At 39.7% G+C, this 21,743-nt stretch overlaps 1 protein-coding gene across 1 annotated transcript in view; it reads right to left on the reverse strand.

The window, feature by feature from the left end:
• The window catches only part of UQCC1 (ubiquinol-cytochrome c reductase complex assembly factor 1), an 86,403-nt gene that overhangs the window by 23,056 nt on the left and 41,604 nt on the right, over nucleotides 1-21,743 (reverse strand). Inside the window, exon 7 of the mRNA XM_010960812.3 lies at nucleotides 17,411-17,519. Within this exon, the coding sequence (XP_010959114.2) occupies nucleotides 17,411-17,519 (109 nt within the window). The remainder of the gene's footprint in view (nucleotides 1-17,410; nucleotides 17,520-21,743) is intronic.

Below are 21,743 nucleotides of genomic sequence, written 5' to 3' on the forward strand. Positions count from 1 at the left end.
TGGGATGAGAAAGGGTCAAGGGGATAGCTGAGGAAAATTAATCAAGAAAATATTATTCAGAATATATTTTACCTAGCACAGATGTCTCAATACCTGTGTCAATTTTTGAAAGTATTATCTTTATTTCATTCTTCTCTTCCCCCTTGGACCCTCCTGCAAAGCAACAAAATTACCTGTTAAATTAAATAAAGAAGCATTTCCTGTGTACTTACAACGTGCCTTGCTCTGCACAGGGCCCTGAAGAGGTTACTCAAGGATGCCCCATGATCCTTACACTTAAGAAATTTATAATCACGCTGGTAGAATAAGACACGAATGTAAATCTGAATGAGTTAGGGAAGATTTCAGGAGACCGTAGAATATGGACAGGCAGAGACTGGAAGAAAAGTTAGGGAGGCAGAAAGGATTAATAAAATGATGGTGAATCACAAGGAGCCTCAAAGACAGGTTAAGGGGTGTGGTGCACAGCTAGCAGGCACCAGGGAGCCACTGTGGGTTTCTGTGGGATGAATATTTGACACAAGCAGTGTTCAGGAAGCTGAGACAGGCTGTTAAATGATTTTGCAAGATAGATCTGAGATGAAGGAGTCGAGAGGCCAGGGGGCCAGTGAAACAGCTGACAGTGAGTTTAGGTGAGAGGTCAGGACCGGATCTGAGGGTCAGTAAGACAACTGAAGTCCTGATAGTGGGTGTTTTAAAGAAGGGCTCTTTGCAGCTCGTCCTGCTCCTTTGAGCACCAGAGATGTCTCATGTAAGGCACATACCACTGACCCTCAGAAAAGATCAACAGTTAAACAGACAGCAATAATCGTAGAGAAAGAAGTCTGCTTTTCAGCGAGGCTCCTTCAGCTCTAACCAACCCCAACAGGACCCCAATCCCAACCCAACCCATTTGAGGGAAATGATCGGGAAGAGGAGTGTTATCCAGGGCAGCTGCAATCAGCGTAGAGCTCTAATGTATCTTGGGTCTGACATCTTGGCTTCCAGAACTTTTTCACATGCCATCCCGATCTTAGTAGAGCCACTGCCCTCTGGTAGTTCCCAGTGCAGGGTGAAACCCATGGGAGAAAAGACGTGGAGGGAGGGGCCGCATCAATCTCTCCTTCCCTAAGAGCTCCTCCTGGTGTTATGGCAATCATTCCTTCTGAAGACACTATTTACAGAAAGCCCCATTAAAACACAAATGTCACCTGGGACCACTAAAACGTTATTCTATTAGCATCCATCAACAATTTAGCATTAATTAGTTTATCAGGCAAGGTAGCAGGAGGAAGTTGATTCTAATGAGTTAGGAAGAGACTCTGTGAGTTTGCTCACTCACCCACCAGCATTTGATAAAGGCCTATTAAGTACTAAGCACCAGGTTAGACACTGGAACACGGACCTTAAGAGAAAAGGGCCAAAAGAGGTCTGTAAGTTAGGAAGCCAAAATGGAGGGTGGGTGGTAGCTCTAGGAAACAGCAAAGGTGAGAGGATGATGCAACGAAAAGAGCAACTGAATGAATCAGCAGAGTTTTCACCTCTGTTCTTCTACTAATATGTCACACTGAACAAGCCATTTTTCTTGTCAGGAAACTAAGTGTCCTCAATTGGAAAAGGCTGAATTAGGATTATCCTTGCGGCTGTCAAGCTTCTAGGAGATTTCTAGCCACTGAAGTGGCAAAAAATATAAACACTGACTGCTTTGGAATTCCGACCAGCTAGAGTTGGCCCTGACTGGGGCTTCCCGCCATCAGCCAGAGCAGTCTCAGTCTCCTTACACAGTTCCTGGGGGTTGGTCCAAGTGGGATTCTTCTGACATCCATATCTACCCACTGATTCAGACCAGACAACTCTAGCATGTTCTGAACCCTACATCTGTCCCCAGACCACTCTGGTCTTTCATGGGCCTGTCAGCTGAGGATATTAGGGACAGGGCCAGCTCTTCCAGGGCCACAGGGCAAGCGAGTCTTGGAGAACAAGTGGGAAGTGTGGCTTAATACTGTTCACTCTTGTAAATTCTACCCTGGGTTGGAAAATTCTTACCCCATAGATTTTTTTTTCCTGATCTGGAAGGGTCCTTAGAAATAACATGGTCCAGGCTCTTCATCTGAATCTCCTGATTAATGGTACAACCAAGTTTAGTTCCCTGCTCTTGCTCCAAGACTACTCCAAGACTACTAGCTCCAAGCTCCAAGACTACTGAGTGATTTTCCTCTGTTTCTTCTAGAGGGAGGATCCTCTATGGCAAGCAACTCAGCTGGGACTCTAAGGCACAGCAGATGATAAACATCTTCTATCTTTGAAAGAGAAGAGGTATAGCCATAAACAAATATGCTCCAAATACAAAAGAAAATAAGAGTTCATGTGAAATCTGAAGAATTTGAGCAAAAGGGCATAGGACAGGGATGAAAAGCAGTAGTGTGGGAGACACTTAGAATGCCACTGAGTGCTTGATGGGAATCCTCTCCTACTTGCCCCACAACCAGGGACAAGCCACAAGCCTGCTGATTCTTAACCCCAGCAGTTAAACTACTCAAGGCTCCAAAAAAGGGCAACACACACAGTTTACACCTTTTATTATTCTGATAGAAATTTCTCTCTTGGGAGCAGAAAGGGGTCAAAAGTCCAAAACCAAAATTATATATCTTTATAAGTCAGAGCAAAGAGGCATTACAGCAGACAGTTATTAAAAAAAAAAAAAAAAAAGCCTCAGTGAACAGAGCAGAGTAGGAGGTGTTAGAAAACTCACTCCAAGTAATTTATTCGCTGGGAACCACAAAGGGCTTTCCCAAGAACAGCAAAAACACTATTAATTTCCCCAGTACCTTTCTTTCAAAGGACTCCAAACACTTCACACATATCTTTTTAAACTGTCCGCAAAGGCTCCAAAATAAGGGGTTACTATTTCCCCAGGTTCAGATGGAGAAGCTAAAATGCCTGCCCTGTTTATCCAAGTCATCCTAACAGATTCAGCCAACACTGAATGAGTGCCTGCTATGCACATGACCCACCAGGCAAACAGGTGATACAAAGACAAAAGACATGACCTCCATCCTCCAGAAAGTCAGAATCCAGTGGGGCATGACAGATGTATACATAAATCCTTTTGAAATAAAGTGGCCTATGCCAGATGCTACAGAAAAGGTCCAAATACAGGGCCCATTTTATCAAGTGACTAGAACGTGCTAAGTCTTTACTAGCATCCTATTGTTTAAGTCATATACTATGTAGTTTACGGAGAGAAATGAGAGGTAAACACACTTGCCCAGGGTCTCACAGCCAAACTATGGCAAGCAGGGATTAGCACCCAGGTCTGTCTGGCTCCAAAGCCCATGTGATGAGAGGCAACTCCTTGGGAAAATGGTCCTTCGACAGCTTAGCACAAAGTGCCCATACATTAGAGGTGGAGAATAGAACACAGGGCCCCTCACTAGGTTTTGGGGGAATGGCCTGTTTCCTCAGCCCCAAACTACATATGCCTGTACTAATCTGGATTCTCCATCATAGGGAGATGTGGGTCAAGAAGCCAAAAGTAAGTATCTTCTAAAAGGGAACAAAGCCCTCTCTGGGTGAAGAAGGCCTGCAGGGTCCGGGGCACTTCATGTTCTGTTGGTGGGCACTGACAGCAGATCCAGGCAGGCAGTGTGAGATCCCCGAGCTGGCTGTGCCAGAAAGTCTACAACCTGTGGGAGTGGGGCATGGTGGTTGTGGCAGACATGCCAGCAGAGCACCCTTTTCTCGGTAGTGAAATTCCTGCAGGGGAAGGAACCCCCTGCTGGAGATCCCTAGAGAAGGGCCTGGCTTGGTGACAGCTCTGCAGGGCTCACCTGGTGGGGGTAACCTCCGCCTCTTTTGCCATGGCCCCATTGTAGAGGCCAAGAAAGTGCCAGATCTGGAGGAAGAAGGCTTACGGGGGCAGCAGGCAACCGTCCCCAGACCAGACAGGCTACTGAGGGCACAGTCAGCCCTGGGGAATCCCTGAGTCTTACAAGAGCCAGGTTAATATCTAGCTCAATTTTCAACCTCCAGGACATGAAGCCGAAGGTTCTCCAAACTCTGGAAGCAAAGCTGAGCCTGGAACTAAGGAAGCCCCCGTCATCAGTCTAGCAGTCTCTTAACACATGTGATCCTCCTGCCATTGTTTTCCAATCTTAATTTCAACCTAACAAGACAACAACAAGAACAAAGATCCTTTGATAGAGAAAAGTAAAAGAAAAGAGTTAAGTAATAAAGTGTGTGTGAGAGAAAGGGGACAGTGAATAATTATATCAAAGTATCTAAATAAGGGAAGCTCTGTTCTTTCTGGCAGCCATGACAGCTATGTCATTCTCCTTGTCAAATAAAGGGAAGCACAGAAGTTCATCAGGACAGAGAAAGTTCTTAATTCTAAGTGCAGAGTGGCTGATATATATACAAGTGAATGTATGCGCGCATGCTCACGCAAACACACACACACACACACACACACACACACACACACACACACACACACACACACACACACACACACACAGATGCGTGTGTATTTATACCATTTCTCTCCCCAACAGGAATAGGGCAAACAGCTCTCCAGAGCCCTGCTGCCTCTCTGACACCACATTACACCGCTGCATGCAATGAAGCACTTCAACAGTTAAAACATTTTTGTGCCAATATTTTAAGAGTGCAGAAGGTTCCAAATTACATGTAAAATAAACAATGCCAGACTGTGAAAACTCTTGGCTGCAACGTTCTCTGATGTTAACAAGAGTTTCTTTATTACTGTAACCTTTCAGAAGTGAATAAAAATTATTTCTCTGCCCTAGTTTTGCCCTCCAGTAAAAGGAAAGAGAACAGTGACCATGGAAAGAGCTGTACAATGACCTCTCATGAAGGCTAGGAGGCTGGGAAAGGGGCAGTTTAAAACACAAAGACTTCCATATATGTTTCTAGTCAAAGGTTAGAAATTTAGTTTGTGCTATGCTGATCATATTGTAAAATTTTACATTCCTAATATTTTTAGGTAACTAAAGTCCTTAAGGGGATGAAAGGGCATTTACAAGAGCCCAAACTCAGCTGGTACTATGGAGAAAACTCAAATCTTGATCAAGGCTCCTTAGCCATTCAGTGAATCTCCTTACTCAGAAAGTGGGTCTGAAGTGCCTCTAAAAAACAGGGAACAGACCTCTGAGTTGATGAGTCTGTGAATACTGGACACACAGAAGGATCTCAAAATGGAGCTAGTCTGGATAGTCTGTTTTCACCACCGCAGGGAAAGGAGGAAAAAAGCCACAAACAAAGGCAAACATGCTCGTGTCCTCTCACATCACTCTGCCTCTACCCACACTGTTCCTCTGCCCACAATGTTCTTGCCTAGCAAACGCTTATCTGAAAAGTCATCTACCCCAAATGTCACGTACCCCAAGCTTTCTCCCCTGGGCAGAGCAATTTTTAAATATCACAATCTCTTAATATTGTAATCACCTATTTATATGTTTGTCTTCTCCTCCTAGACTAGGGAGTCAGGGACAGTATCTTTGTCGTCTTTGTATCTCCAGTGCCGAGCAGAGTACCTGGAAACTAGCAGACCACAATAAAATGGATGGATAGATGGGTAAAACCTTGTTTGTGTCTGGGAACAGAAATCAGACAGAGAATGATGAACTGCTGAAAAAACAGAACACAAGCTCTGGGATTTAACACAAGGCGAGCTTTTCAGACTTTCACAGAGTTGCAGAATGTTAAGTCTGGAAGAGAATTTAGGAATCATCTAGCTCTCCTCCCCAGAGAGGTGAGGTGATTTGACTTACTCAAGCTCACCCAGAGAGTGGCCGGGCTGGCCAGAACTCCTTCCATTAAAACACCATCCTCTCTCTTTACTGTCCCAAATTGTAGGCGTAAATATTTATTTGGCAGTAAGTTGAGAAATATGATTAAGATTATATATTATGACAATGTTATTTCATTATAAACAAATGAAGAATGTATGTCACACTAGGAATTCAAATCACTTGATATAAAGTATAATATCTGAGTTTGCTCAAAAAGCTAAACATAGCATACCACATGACCCAGCAATTCCACTCTTAGGTATATACCCAAGAGGACTGAAAACATATATTCAGACAAAAACTTGTATATGTTTTATGCACACAGCATTATTCAAAAAAGCCAAAAATAGAAACACCCCAAATGTCAATCAACTGATGAGTGGATAATAAAATGTGGTATATCCACATAATAGATTATCCATAAAAAGTAATGAAGTACTGAAACACACTACAACATGGATGAACCTTGAAAACATTATGCTAAGCAGACAGTTTGCGCAGGGAAAAAAAAAAAAAGGAAGCAGACAAAAGAGGCCACATTTTATGTGATTCCATTTATACAGAATGTCCAGAATGGATAAACTCATAGAGATAGAAAGAGTAGTGGTCGCCAGGGACTGGGGAAGTGGGGGATGGGAGTGACTGCTAATGGGCATGGGGTTCCTTTCTGAGGTGATGGAAATGTTCTGGAATTAGATAGTGGTGATGATTGCATAACATTGTAAATTTACTAAAAAAGTACATTCAAAATGGTGAATATGAACTATATTTCCATTTCTTTAACGGAAAAAAATTACAATCTCTGTCCCCTAGGAGCTAACAATTTAACTGAAGGAGTCAGGACCAGAGATGCTTAAGGACTCACAGGTTCAGAGTTATGTGACAAGTAATGTTATGCAAGTCTGGGGAAGAGGGAAACACTTCAAAAATATTAATTCTAACGCTAGAACCATAGCTTTTAGCAGTGACTTTTTCAGAGAGTACAGAGTAGTGATTAACAGCAGGGAACCTAGAGTCTGGGTTCCAATCCAGGCTCTCCTATTTACTGTGTAAGCCTGGTTAAGTTACCTAACTGGTAGGCTGAATAATGGTCTCCCAAAAGATATCTACTTCCTAATTCCTGGAACCTGTGAATGTTACCTTACACAGTAAAAAAGGACTTTGCAGCTGGGATTAGATTAAGGATCTTCAGATGGGAAGAGTAGCCTGGATTATCCAGGTGGGCCCTCAATGTAATCACATGTACTCTGTAAGAGGAAGGCAGTGCTCAGACCCAGACAGAAGAGGCAAAGGCAACGTGGCAGAGATTGGAATGATGTGGCCATAAGCCAAGGAATGCCAGCAGCCATCAAAAGCTGGAAAAGGCAAAGAACAGATTCTTCCCTAGAGCAAGGTCCTGTTAACACCTTGACTTCAGCCTAGTGAAACTGATTTCTAGCCTCCAGAACTATGAGAAAATAAATTTCTACCCTTTTAAGGCACCAAGTTTGTGGTAAGTTGTTACAGCAGCTACAAGAAACTAATATACTAACTTCCCTGAGCTTCAGTTCCTTCATCTGTAAAATGACGATAGGATCTCATAGGCAAGATTGTTGTAAAACATAAAATTCAAATGGTGCTTATAAAGTGCACAGCAAGGAGGAAGTGTTCAATAAATCTTAGCTATTACTCTTGGTGAACTCTGTTTCTGTATTAGGCTAAAATCCTCAACTTCCACATGTCACTAGCCCAAGCCCAGACCCTGCTCCTTTTAGCAGAGAGAGCAGTAAGGGCTGGCAATCAGGAGACCTGAGTTCCGTTCTTCAACTGGTTTCTAATTTAAGCTTACTCAGCTCTCCCAGAGCCAGATTATCCATCACTTAAATGACAGGGTCAGACTAGAGCAGTGGCCCTCAAAGCAAAGGGTTTGTAAAAACAGATTGCTGGACCCCACTTTCAGAGTTTCCACCTCAGCAGATCCAGAGTGGGGCACTAAACGTGCATTTCTAACAAGTTCCTAAGTGATGTTGAGGCTGCTGGTCTGGGGGCCACACTGAGAATCCCTGGATAAGATTATTTCACTGTTCGCTTTCAGTTTTAACAGTCTTAAGATTCCCTAGGAAGATCCCCCAGATGTAGTTCTCCACTAATAAACACAGCTGTATCAGGCTGAAATAGCCTTTAAGTTCTTTTCCTAAATAGGAGAGTGGGAGACAGGAGGGTCTAAGGTTATATGGTAAAGACTGGGTTTAACTTTTGAACTAAGCAGAATGAAAACTCTTAAGCAATGGTGGGAACAGAAAGAACAGGAACAGGCTGTCCCCTTATCCAGCAGGCTGGCCCCATTTTAATTTATCTTAATCCCACCTTTCTGCCTTTTCACCAGACCCCTCCCCCTCATGCCCTCCTCTAGAAACACATCTAGGTGTCTCCTGAATTCATTTATTGGCTTTGCCATGCACAGTATAATACCGCCTTTGTTAGTCTCCCAGCCCAGTCTCTCCGAGCATGGTGTTCAGTCTCGGTGTTCCTCTTCTCTTAAAAAAACATAACCAAGGAGTCTCTGAAAAATAATTGTAAAATCAACTAAGGCAAATTCAGACGATGTGGAGACATTCAGACTATAAATGCTGGAAAAAGAAACAAATTCAGAACATTGTTAGCATTCTCATCTGTCTTTTTTTTTTTTTCCTCCCCCTTAATCTCTATTAGTCCTGTTGAGTAGGAAATCTCTGCCGTTTTGGATTAGAAATTCTGAATAAAGGAGCCTCAGGCTTGGGACTGCACTGAAGAAATGGAAGGCCTCTAGAGTCAAGAAAATCTGTCATCTTGGTCTTTGGAAGTCTTTGGTAATAAGACAGGGGAGAAGGAATCTGCCATGAGGTTGATTTCTGGACCACCCATCTACCACCCCCACTGGAGGTATCGTCATACAGTAAAGCAGACACCCAGCTGGGACTCAGCATACCCAAGTTTTGGTCCTCATTTTGCTGTTTTCTAGCTGCATGACCTTAGGCAAATCGATTAACTTTTCTGGGACTCCACTTCTTCACCACAGAAGTGAGAGAGTGGGGACAAATCCTGAACCTGAGATGTGCCAGAAATCCGGGGAGATTTTTCAAAATACACACACCTGAGCACCTTCAGACTGAGAGACTCTCTGAGGCTCCTGGCCTAATATTCTAAGGTTAATCTATCCTATAAAGCGGATTAAAAGTATGAATGATGAAAGAGTCAGGGAACCCATGAGGCAGGGCAAGAAGAGAATAAGGAACCTTTCTTGGGGGAAGGGGAGATGGGTCAGAGAAACTGAATACAGGTGTGATAAGAGATCATTCATTAAGCCAATAATTGGGAGACAGCGCTGACCAGACATTAATAACAGAAGCAAGTACAGGGGGAGGGTATAGCTCAAGTGGTAGAGCGCATGCTTAGCATGCACAAAGTCCTGGGTTCACTCCCCAGTATCTTCATTAAAAAATAATAATAATGAAATAAATAAACCGAATTACACCCCCCCTCCAAAAAAAGAAGCAAGTACATATGTTCACCCAATAGGTATCTGAGGCGTGACTACATTAGGTAGTGTGACATGTAAGACACCAGGGATTCCAGGATTCTTACTCCATCTAACAGGCATGACCTATACAAACCCATAATTTCAGTACAGCATGCTAAGTCCTATTTCAGAAATCCGTGCAAAGTGCTGCAGGAATATAGACAAGGGAGTAGCCAAGTATACTGATGTACTGGGGGGTGCTGGGAAAAGCTTCTTGGAAGAGGTACTATCCAGCTGTATCTTATAGGGCCATGAGCAAAAGACACAGGGTTAAGACCACTTCAGACAGAGGGAACTGCTGGAACAAATGACCAGAAGCATAAAAGAACATGGACTATTACAGTGCCAGTGAAAACCTGGCATGAGTGGAATGTTTAAGTGTGTGTGCACACGCTCCAGCATGAACATTTGTATATGGGAGACATTTATTGGAAATTAGACTAGAAAGGTGGACTGGGGCCCCTCCTGCCCCTCCTCCAATTTTTCACTTTGAAAAGCTTCAAATTTATTTTTTTAAAAAACAGGTAAAAGTAATACAACAAAAACTTGAATGAATTTCAGATTCACAACTGTTACTATTTTGTGACATGTTTTTTTCTCTGTCCATACACACACACACCTTTTTTCTTTTGCTTAATCATTTGACGATATCAAAACATTTTACCCCTTAATAATTCAGTATATATCTTCTAAGAACAGGAACATTCTCCATATAATTACAAAGGGTTCTACATGCCATTGCTAAGAAGTCTGAATTTTATTCCTCAGAGATTTCTAGACAGAGGAGGGATATGATCAGATGTGGGATTTAGAAAGAACACCTCCTGCAGCTTACATGGTAGCAGGATTCACCAGACAGGGAACATCTAGGAATTAGTTAGGAGGCCATGTACAATAAAGGAGGGTTGATGAGGACTGACATTTAACAATGGAACAGAGGAGAGGATAAAATCCAGAGATATTTTGGGCAGAAAAGTGACAAGAGACAACTGGATGCAGAGGATGAGGCCAGAGTCGAGAGTGACTCTCAGAATTCTAGTTTGGGGGACTGGATGGATAGTGATGACATTAGAAGACAGGAAGCACAGAAGAACAGGTTCATGGAGCTATTCATCCCCTGTCTCCCGAGTGAGATTTACTTAGGAGTAGCATTAGAGACCCTCTGAAAGAGGTGTGGAAAGTGGCTTTAGCTGTGCCCAATGCACACAGCTCTAAGTAGTATTATAAATATGGTATAAAAGACAGCAAATGGAACAGGGCACCCAGAGAGGTTGGAGGCCAAAGAAATGTGATGGGTTGGAAAGGTAAACAGTTCTGAAATGAGCTGGATTGGGAGTACTCAGCATGAGGAGTACTTAAGAAGGGTACTAGGGAAAGGCATGACTGTGTCACTGTGCTAAGGTGGCCAGGGCTTTGAAAAATGGATTTAGGTCACTGTTTCTCCTACAGAAATTACACGATGTAAACTGATGATAAGAAAGGGGATCAAATTCACTTATTTATTCAGTCAAGAAACATTTATTGAATGCCTACTAAACACAAAGCTCCATTTTAGGAACTGTAGGAATACAAACAAGTAGGAATTAGGTCTCAGGAAACTCACTATGACTGAAAGTTAAAAATGGCCACGAGAGAGAGAAATGATCATATGCATAGATGGCAGTTTCATGACTTATTTAATTTCAAATATAGAAAGGTTTATAACTTCTCTTTCTGAGACACTCCCTGAAATGGAGTGAATCCAGTAGGCCACTCAGAAGGACAGGTGATCTGAGCCACCAGGCTGGCTCTGGTTGTATGCACCCAGGCATCCAGTCAGTTAGAAAACCACCTAAAACACACACTCCACGCATTCGTGCTACTTCTTAAGGCCTAAGGACAGGAAACGTGTGCAGAGAAAGGAATGCATCTACTAGAGGTACATATTCAGTTAGTGCCTCCTTAAATTCATCAGCCAATCCCAAAATGGAATTGCTCTGCCTTCTAAGAATTTCGCCTTCTCTCTCCTAATAAATAAAAACCCACTCTAATAGCTTAGGACATTTAAAAAACGTTCAAAAGAACAGCTGATGTTGGAAAACAAACACGTATACTTATTTCAAAGGCTTCAAGCCCAGGGGACTGCTTTGTATTTACACTCCACCATTCATATTATTGGCCACAAAACCTATACCCTTAAAGGAGTCCTTGCTTTTTAAAACAATACCTTTGGCAGTGAGTTTTAATTCTGACCAAGAAATGTAAAGTACAGCAAAAATTTTACCTCACGGTAAAAACAGAGGAGGCTGACTGAAGATTTTTGTTGGGGGAGGTAGGAGATGACAATGGAATTACGAAGGCCTGGAAGAACATTTGCAGAAAAACTAAAGTACATGTGATTCTTCTTTCTACTAACGTTTATAGATTTAAAGTCTTTGCTGGTTTAGAAACATAACGTACCTCACACATAATTTTTTTAAATCAAATTAATCCCATTAGAAGATGAGAAAGCATGGACAAAGGATAGGAAAAATTGAGAGTGGAGATAATCTCTTATTTCTTCTTCTTCCAATATTTAAGACTAATAAGCAAACAAATATCCTCAGAATAAAATGGATACCTCTCCACCCCACTTTTTCCAATACTTATAACAGGCTTCCAGAACCGTCTTCTTTCACCAGATATTTACTGGGCACACATTCAGCCAAGAGGCAATGACAGGCACTTTGGAGAATACAGAGAAGGATGCATGTACTCCTCCTGCCTCCTAGGAAGTCACCCAGAAGGTAGTCAACATGACTTGAATAACAGTGATTCAAAACAGAAACAGAGCCAGAAGAGGGGTGCAGATAAAATTATTAAAGTACTTATAGCTAGAGGAAACTGGGATTGGCTTTCAATTTGAAGTGGAGGGACATGAAGGAATTGGGACTGGCATGTTAGGGCAATCTAGATGTATGTACTGCATGAGGAAAGACACAAGATAGGAAGAGCAAGACATTCAGGTTGGCTGCAGTGAAAAGTATGTGAAGCAAAGATGGAATGTGATGTTCACTGAGTGCTTACTATGTGCCAGGCACATGTGCTAGAAGATTTCTCATTTTTAAGGTTCAAGAAGAGCTAGGGGAAATGAGTTTGGAAGGTAGTCTGGAGTATGATCACAGAGGACCTTGCAAAGCAAAATGCTGGTTCTGAAAAGCAAAGTAGAATTTTACAAAGGAGTCCAGCTCAGCCCACAGCTGCTCCACCTCTTCCCAGGCCCTCTGTACCAATCCATCAAGCAGCTCAGCTACAGCAAGAACAGGAGACTGTGAGGTGACAGGAGGTTCATACTTATTCTGGAAGGGTGCTAGCAAGAAATCATCTGACATCCTGTGAGGCAACTGGTATGCCAGGCACCACTGATAAAGATAAACTTTCAATTTCTTAACTAAAACCCATCTCCACCCCTCCCACTTAGTCTCCACAGTTTGGAAAGCTTAAACCTGCTCATTGTAAGCCACAAGGTGGAGATGTCTGGCAGGGCAGAACTGAGAGGAAGTTGTTTAGTCAGCCTAAGGTTACCATTAACACTTTGAGCCACTGCCTTGAGCTAATTTTTATGTTTGTTTTCTAAGTTTGGTTGAAATGTCACAAATGGAAAAATTAAGTCAAACACCCCAGTTAGCCACAAGACTGGACACACCTGGCTGCAAACCCAGCAAAAGAAACTTACTTCATTAGTAGGAGAGGCAGAAAGTGAAATTTACATCTGAAATCTGCCTGCACCAGGAGAAAGTGCTGAGGCCAAAGGCGCTGTCTGTTTTTACAGCTGTGTCAAGTCTTAGTTCTCGACTCTTACCAACACTCAGGAGTGAGGCAAGAGCCCAAGGAAAAATGGTCTCCAACCTCTTCAGCTGCAACTCAGCTCACAAAGGTTTTTAAGAACCAGTTAATGAAATAAAACAAGACCAGATGAGGTGATATAATGAACTTTATTTCCACAGCTAATTTATATGTTTAAATCCCAAATAATTTTTTTAGGTCAGAACACTCTAAATTATTGATGTGATTTTTGTAACCTCAAATTTAACACTTGCTTTTTATACCAGCATCACTGATGATATACGAGACTGCCTTATTTTTCATAATAGTTGGGCTCCTAAAAAGCTGGTAAAAAGCAAACTTCTGTAAAGTGAAAATTTTCCCACCGGATGGGACTGGAACTCTAATTTCAAAGGATTTCTTGATCCAAATTTCTAATGTGTCATTAATTCACATTCTCAATTTTCCCCACACCAATCCACTCAAGTAAAGTAATGGCCTCTAAGAATTCTTTGGCATGAGAAAAATCACCACTACATTGATCAGTCTTATAAATTCTACTATTTATATGAGTTTTCTTAAAGATGTACACCTGCGAATAACACAGAGATAGATTTGCAAATTACCACCTTCACATCATAGGTTTTCAAAGCTGAAAAGAAACTTAGAAATCATGTAGCAACCTGCCCTTCCTCAAGTTTTTTTTTTTTTTTTTTTTTTTTTTTTAAGCAAGAAACTGAAGCACAGAGGAGAAAAGACCTGCCAGCCAGGGTCAGAACCTGGCCAGACTGGCAGCCCCCTGCCTACTACTTTTCTCTAGCCACATGCCATTTTCTCCAGCCTAACTTTCCCATTTTTTTTTTAGGTGTACACACACTGAAGACCAAGATCCCCTCTACACATACACAATCACACTCACAACTTAGAAGTGGTTAATATTTAATTTTCTTGCCAATATAAAGGACGTCTGTTTATAGCTTAAGATTGAAAAGGGAAGATCAAGTTAGTTATAATAGAAATGCAATAATAGTAATTCCTCAACTCTTTCAAATCTTTATTATTTTTAAATCATCATCTTTTACTTAAAGTCTTTGTAACTAAACTGGAGCTTGGCATTTCTCTTCACGAAGGCAAATTTAAGTCTATACCTGGGGAACATTATGGATCATATAAAACCTTACTATTCAAAGTGTGGTTGCCCCTTCCCATCCTGCCCCACCAGTGGCACTGACATTGCCTGAAGCTTTTAAGAAATGTAGACTCTCTGGCCTCACCCAAAACCTACTGAATCAGAATTTGTATTTTAATAACAGTGAACTGCAGGCACAATAAAGTTTGAGAAATGTTAATCTAACACACTTCTCCATAGGACAGTATCATATTTAGAACAATTCAGACAGGAAAAAATGGCTGGATAAAATGGGAGGGAAAAAAAGGAAAGGCTAATTCCTGCAGGACTGCATTAATATACACCTGGACTAGAGACTAATAAACCAAGTATGATCTATGTGACAAATAAGTTGGCTTTAAAACAGAATTTCAGAGGCTGAAGTTCAATTTTTTCATTCATTCAACAAGTATTTGTTCATCCAATGTTTACTGTGTAGACAAAAAACTGTGGATAAGAGAGGTTTCCTGCCTTTATAAAGCATACAGTCAAGTAGAAGGAACACTATAAAGTAACATGGGAGAAGGTCACAGGGTTGACTATTGTGATGGAGATAGATATATGTAGGTCTAGAAGGAAATTCATTTGGGGATGGGGAGGGTAGAGTAAAGGGTTCCTGTAGTCCAGGAGTTAGCAACCCGTGGTTCATTAAGCTATTCAGGTTGGGGACCAGCTGTGGCCCCCATGGCTCTAGCGGTTCAACTTTCAGCAGAGTTTAGTCAACAGTGATAAGAAAACAGGCTAACAGAAGAGCTGCTGTGTAACTGCATGGCAGTCAGCCAAGGCGTTGGATAGTCAGGGGGTATCACTGGCCATCAACACATGGGATGATTTGAGACTGCCAGAACTACCCTATGTCCACTGTATGCTGCCACAGAGTTGGGTAGTAAGTACCTGAGGGCATGTGGAACACTCAGCTGGATGAATAGCTTAAAGGCTGCTGATCCCACTCTGAGCAGCTGAACAGCAGTAAGTCACGTCAGTGAGAAAAATGAAGAAGGAAGCAAAGAGCACAATTACAAAGACAGCTGAATACTGACTCCAAAACATTTGATATGATGATGACAGCAGCTAAAATTTGAAAATATGCTATCATCTTCTTAGAATGAACAGAAATGCTAATGTCTGTTGTCTCAGAGAAAGGCATATAAATGTCAATGAAGCACGTCTACTCTGTTTCCCATAGATGCAGTTTCTCCAAAGACATGAGAATTTGAAAATACCCTCAACCCAGATTCTCAGGTAGGCAACCATCATTTCCATGATTTAGTCTCCCAGAGTACAATTTTACACATAGAGTAAGTACATGATATCATTAGATAATAACAGAGGAAGTGTGTGAAGATAATTACAGTAAATAAAAGTAAAACCTGGACCTCAAGTAGTTCAAACTTGATTTTGAGAGAAAACTAAAACCTTTATGCCTAAAATTGATGATGACGAGTGAAAGTTGAATAAGCAGGAAGATGAGAGACCTTGCTGTTCAACAGTGATGAATGGGAAGGAAATCTTGACTGCTATTAAAATGTCTACAGGGGAAAAAAAAAAGTAAAACATGAGAGAAGATCTCCCACTTAATTCCCATTCACCATGGAAAGATCTCCAAAACATATTGTTGAACAAAAAAGAGAAAGTTTAATTTCTTCTGCATAGCACAGGGAACCATATTCAGTATCTTGTAATACCCTTTAATGAAAAAGAATATGAAAACAAATATATATATATATGTGTGTGTGTATATATATATATATATGCATGACTGGGATATTATGCTGTACACCAGAAACTGACACACTGTAACTGACTATACTTCAATTAAAAAAAAAAATCACACACACAAAAAGTTGCATTTACACACATACAGCATAGTATCATATATAATAAATATATACACACTAAACCAATACTACATATTTTCTATAGATAACATAAGAAAGTTTTAAAAGATATACACCAAAGTGGAAACAGTGATTAATTACTTCTTGAAATGAGGTAGTTGGCCAGGATTGAGACCGATGATTAAAGGGATTTCAGCCTCAGTTAAAACATTCTGAATTTTAAGAACAATTGTAAAGTAAAAACACATCAAATATATATTGAGTTAAAAAAGCCAAGATGAAAACAGTGTGTATAGTATAAGCCCATTTGTGCTATGTTAAAAGAATATACATTTATACATTTGTATTTTATAGAAAACAACCGGAAGGGTACACGTCAATTCTTAACAATGGTTATTTCTGCAGAGTTGGACTGGGAAAAAGATAGTTGTTTTTTTACATTAAAAGCTTTTTACTGTTTGATTTTTATTCTATGAACATTTATGACTTGTATAATACATATGTAAACTTTATTTCTCAGTCTACAGGGAGAAATTTGCTTTGTAATCATGAAACCAAGTTAATCCATTTCATGACCCTGTCTGATGGTTCTGCTTTAGATGCTCCCAAGCTGGGAGGCAATGATATGGGTGAAAAAAAAGGAACTACAATCTACTAAAACACAGTCTAGATATACAAAATACACAATATACATAGAGGAAGAGATTGCTATTTATATAACCAACAGTATTCTAAAATTTTGGTTTCATTTTTCTATTGTCATTACATTCTACATTATATATATATACTATATATCCTCCTTTCTCAGGTTACTTAATGGAACTTTTCAGCAAATACCTTGCCAAAGTACTTTAGGTTGTTAGTGATCAAGGTGCTTGTTTTTAAGTTCCTGAGGACAGTGCAGGCCCCATGCCAGGTTCTTGTCATCCAAACCAATTGTGAATTGACACACTGAAGTGGTGTCAGAGGCATAATGTCCTAATAATGCATTATTATTATTAATAATATTTGATTTGCTCCATTCACCAAATCCATACCTCCTATCACCATGATTTGGGCTTAATAATCCCATCTCCGTACATAAGATGTCTTCACATTGACAAATCATGATAATGTGTGCAAATACACAAATAAAGTGCCAGCAACATGTCAGCCTCCACAGAGGTAGAAGTGACTCTAGCTGAATTACCACTTGACATCAGGCCATTCTAGAGCACATACAACTTCAACTCAAGTCAGGCAATCCCTCATTGGAGTTTTCCAAGACCAGAATCTGACAGCACTCACTTACCCCCATGATTCTGCCACGTTGCTCAACATCCTCCCACATAAAATGAACTATGATACGACACATGTATTTCCCACTCCGGCCTTCCTGCTTCATTCTGACCAGACACATCCTGGGTGGAAGAAGACATAGAGAATCACTGGTTGTTTCCATTTTCCCCATTACACATTTCCACTGAAGGTCAGCTTATCAGAGTGATTTTATCTAAGGGCACAGAATCAAAAAACTGGAAGTAATTTTATTTTTTAAAATCTTTTATTGAGATATAACAGATACTGAAAAGTACGTAAATCTTAAGTGTGCAGCTTAATGAATTTTTATGTACAATATACACCCATGTAAGCACCACCCAGATCAAGATACAGATTATTTACAGCATCTCAGAAGTCCCTCTCATATATGAAAGGGACCACTTCCACTTGTTTAGATAAACAAGTATGGATCCTTCATTTTACTGATGAAGACAGGCATTCTAAAGAAAGAAAGTAATTTGCCCAACACCACAGGGCAGTCTGTAAAGGTGGTTACAGTACTGTGCTATCTAGGATGGAAGCCACTAGTTCAAAATGAATTTGAATACGGCTTTGAATGAATTTGAATTTGAATAGGGCTAGTTCAAATTGAGATGTGGTATAAGTGTAAGATTTCAAAGATTTAGTTCAAGAAAAAAGAACATAAATATCTCAATTTTTTTATATTGCTTACATGTTGAAATATTATTCAATATATTGAGTTAAAGAAAATATTATTAAAGTCAGTTTCATGTTTTTCTTTTCACTTTTTAAAATAGAGCTACTTGAAACTTTTAAATTAAATATGTGACTTGCATTATATTTCTGTTGGACAGCACGTGTCCATAATATAGGTCACAGTAAGTACTATGATTTCATCTGTGTAAATTATCAAATTGTTTCTCCCACTAGAATGCACATTCCATTGAAGGCAAAGATCAAGTCTCGGTGTTTTTTTGTTTTGTTTTGTTTTATCGTTATATATCCAGGGCTTAAACACAGCATGTAATCAATATATATTTGCTGAATAAATAAATGAATAAAACATCTCAGGGCCAAATTTAGGGCTCTTCCCCCTATACCACATTGATTCTAATCACTTCAGAAGGCTCTCTTACATAAGAATATAAGAATTATATTATGTTTTATTAATAAATACAATATTACATTTAACTATATATAAAAATATAAAGAGCCACCAACTTCCCAAGCTAGTTCCTGTTCTCATTCTTATGGGCATACTTATTTCTATTATTGCTTGTTAAATAGTTATTAAGCAGCTACAACAGGACAATAGGACTATCCACCTAAAAGACAATTCCTGCTATAATTATGGAGTATTGAGTCTAAACTGACAACTGTATTTCCATATACAATTAATCCTGCCCATTTAAATCTACTAGCAATAGAATGGTCCAATGAAATAATTCTAGCCTGGCCTGCCTCAATATTTCTGTTAATGACTACGATGAAAGAAAAGAAAACATACTTATCAAATTTGTAGATTACAAGAAGCTGGACAGGAAGACAAATATGTTGCATGACCCAACCATGAACCAAGAATACTTCAACAAGCTGTTTCAACAGGCTGAATCTAACAGGGATAAATCTAAGGTCCTGTACTCAGGTCTAAAGTACAGCTGTAGAGGTACAGGATAGGTGAGTCATGTCTACCTATGTGTGTAAAGTCTTACAGATTTAAGCTGACAGTATATATTCAAGGGAGTCAAGAGGATGATGAGGTTACCCACCCCCAAAATTAATGTGATTTTAGATACAGTAATGAAAATATAATATCTTCATGTACAAAGTAAGATTTTTGTTCTACTCAGCACAGGTCAGACTGTACTTGGATTACTGTCTACAGTTTTGAACATTTCATTTTAAGAGACAAGACAAAGAGATAAAAAATCAGAAGATATTTAATGTGGAGAAAACAGGACAGCTGTCTTAAATACTGCAGAAAAGTGATTAGACTATTTGTCCAAGAATTAAAATCAGAACCAATGGGTGGGTCACAGAGGGAGAAAGAATTACTCAACATTGAACATTGCAAATTAAAACTTTCTAACAGGGGAGTTTCTGAAGATTTAAATAATGGAATGGATGACCTCAAAAAACAGAGAATTTGCAGTTTGGCTATCTGTCTCACAGAAGGTTGACTACATGATCTTTAAAGTCCCTTTCAACCTTGGGATTTGCTGATGCTGTTATACTAAATTTGTAACCTCTGAACCCAGTTAATGCCTAAAAAATGACACTTTGTGACAATAAAAACAGGTCATGGAAAAAGATTTGGCTGCTTTGTATGATATAGGGCATATTCCAAGGCAGAAACAAACTGGAGAAAGTTCAACAGTCCTTTTTCATAAGATTTTTCTTAAATTTAACCACATCACTCATGTCAGCCTCTCCACCTGAAAAGAGTCTGTGTGTTTTGATGCTTAAGTGTCGTCAGAGGCCAATTCATCAACAGCAATAGTGAGGTAATGGAATTCTTTATTTATATGAAAATTCTGTAGTTTGTTAATACACCTGCCCTCTGAGGTTTAAAAGGCACAGATTTTCTCAGACTATAAACTAACTATATCAACATGGGGTGAAGTTTTTTTTGTTTCAGAGCAGTTCTTTCTACAGCCCTTACAGATAATAGTCAAATGGTTATCTGGGTTGAAAAGGTAAAACAAATTGAAGACACTTTCAAGATGCTGACTGACACTTAATTCACTCCGTGAACATAAACTGAGTTCCTATTGTGTGGAGATTAGAGATGGCTAACAAGAGTCTAGCTTCCAAGGAGCACTTAGTCTCCTTTGGGGAGACAAAATACTCCATACACAGAGAGTCTTAAAAGAGAATGCATAAAGTGTCCCAAGAGGAACACAAAGTGCAATGGAGTTTGAGAGGATTACTTTTGGTTGACCAGGATCAGAGAAAGCTTCATGGAAAGTGAAACACTGTACCTGGGGCTTGGAAAGGTGTGCTGCAATTGGACAGGTAAAAGATAAGAGAATTTCCGCAGGTGGAACACTATGAGCAAAGACAGAGCCATGGAAAGCTCAGCACATGTAAGGGAACAATGAATACCTAGATTTTGTGGGAGGGCCGCTATAGGAAACAGAAAAATATGTTGGAAAGGTCATGAAGGGCTTTGAAACGTCATGCTAAAAAGTCTGGACTTTCCTCAGCAGACATAGAAGAGCCACTGAATGTTTTTCAAGAAGGGGTGTAATAAGATTAGCACCTTGGCTTTAAGAACAAGTCTTGAGTCTCTAAAAATAGACTTACCATATGATCCAGCAATCCCACTCCTGAGCATATATCCAGAGAGAACCTTAATTCAAAAAGACACTTGCACCCCAGTGTTCATAGCAGCACTATTTACAATAGCCAAGACATGGAAACAACCTAAATGTCCATCGACGGATGACTGGATAAAGAAGTTGTGGTACATTTATACAATGGAATACTGCTCAGCCATAAAAAATAATAAAATAATGCCATTTGCAGCAACATGGATGGTGCTGGAGAATGTGACTCTAAGTAAGCCAGAAAGAGAAAGAAAAATACCATATAATATAACTCATATGTGGAACTTTTTTAAAAAAGACAAATGAACTTATTTGTAAAACAGAAACAGACTCACAGACATAGAAAACAAACTTAACGGTTATCAGGGAGTTAGGGGGTGGGAAGGGATAAATTGGGATATAGACTGGTATATATAAAATAGATAAACAAGTTTACACTGTATAGCACAGGAAACTATATTCAATATCTTGTAATAGCTTATGGTGAAAAAGAATATGAAAATGAATATATGTATATTCATGTATGGCTGAAGCATTGTGCTGTACACCAGAAATTGACACAGCATTGTAAACTGACTATACTTCAATAAAAAAAGTAAAAAAAAAAAAAAAAAGAACAAATGAGTCTCTAAATCAAAAAACATATGAAAATGAATATATGCATCTATATATGTATGACTGAGACATTATGCTGTACACCAGAAATTGACACACTGTAACTGACTATACTTCAACTAATTAAAAAAAAAGAATTAAAAAAAAAGAACAGATGAGTCTCTCAGAATTTAACTCTTTCTTCCCAGCCTCAACCCTATAATTAAATATTAATGTTGCCAGGGCTGGAAAATGATAAATTTGGTGAATATTTACTTCAGTCGAACCATGGTATTCACAATGGTCTGTTCCAGAAATTTAAATTAAAGTGTTATCCTACCTTTCGAGAGAAGTTTGCTACAACCTGTACCTAATTTTGCTGATACTAAGAGATTAGAAAATATAGATTCAAGCTTGCTA

Source organism: Camelus bactrianus, chromosome 19 (assembly GCF_048773025.1).
Source record: "Camelus bactrianus isolate YW-2024 breed Bactrian camel chromosome 19, ASM4877302v1, whole genome shotgun sequence".
In the NCBI taxonomy this organism is placed as follows: Eukaryota; Metazoa; Chordata; class Mammalia; order Artiodactyla; family Camelidae; genus Camelus; species Camelus bactrianus.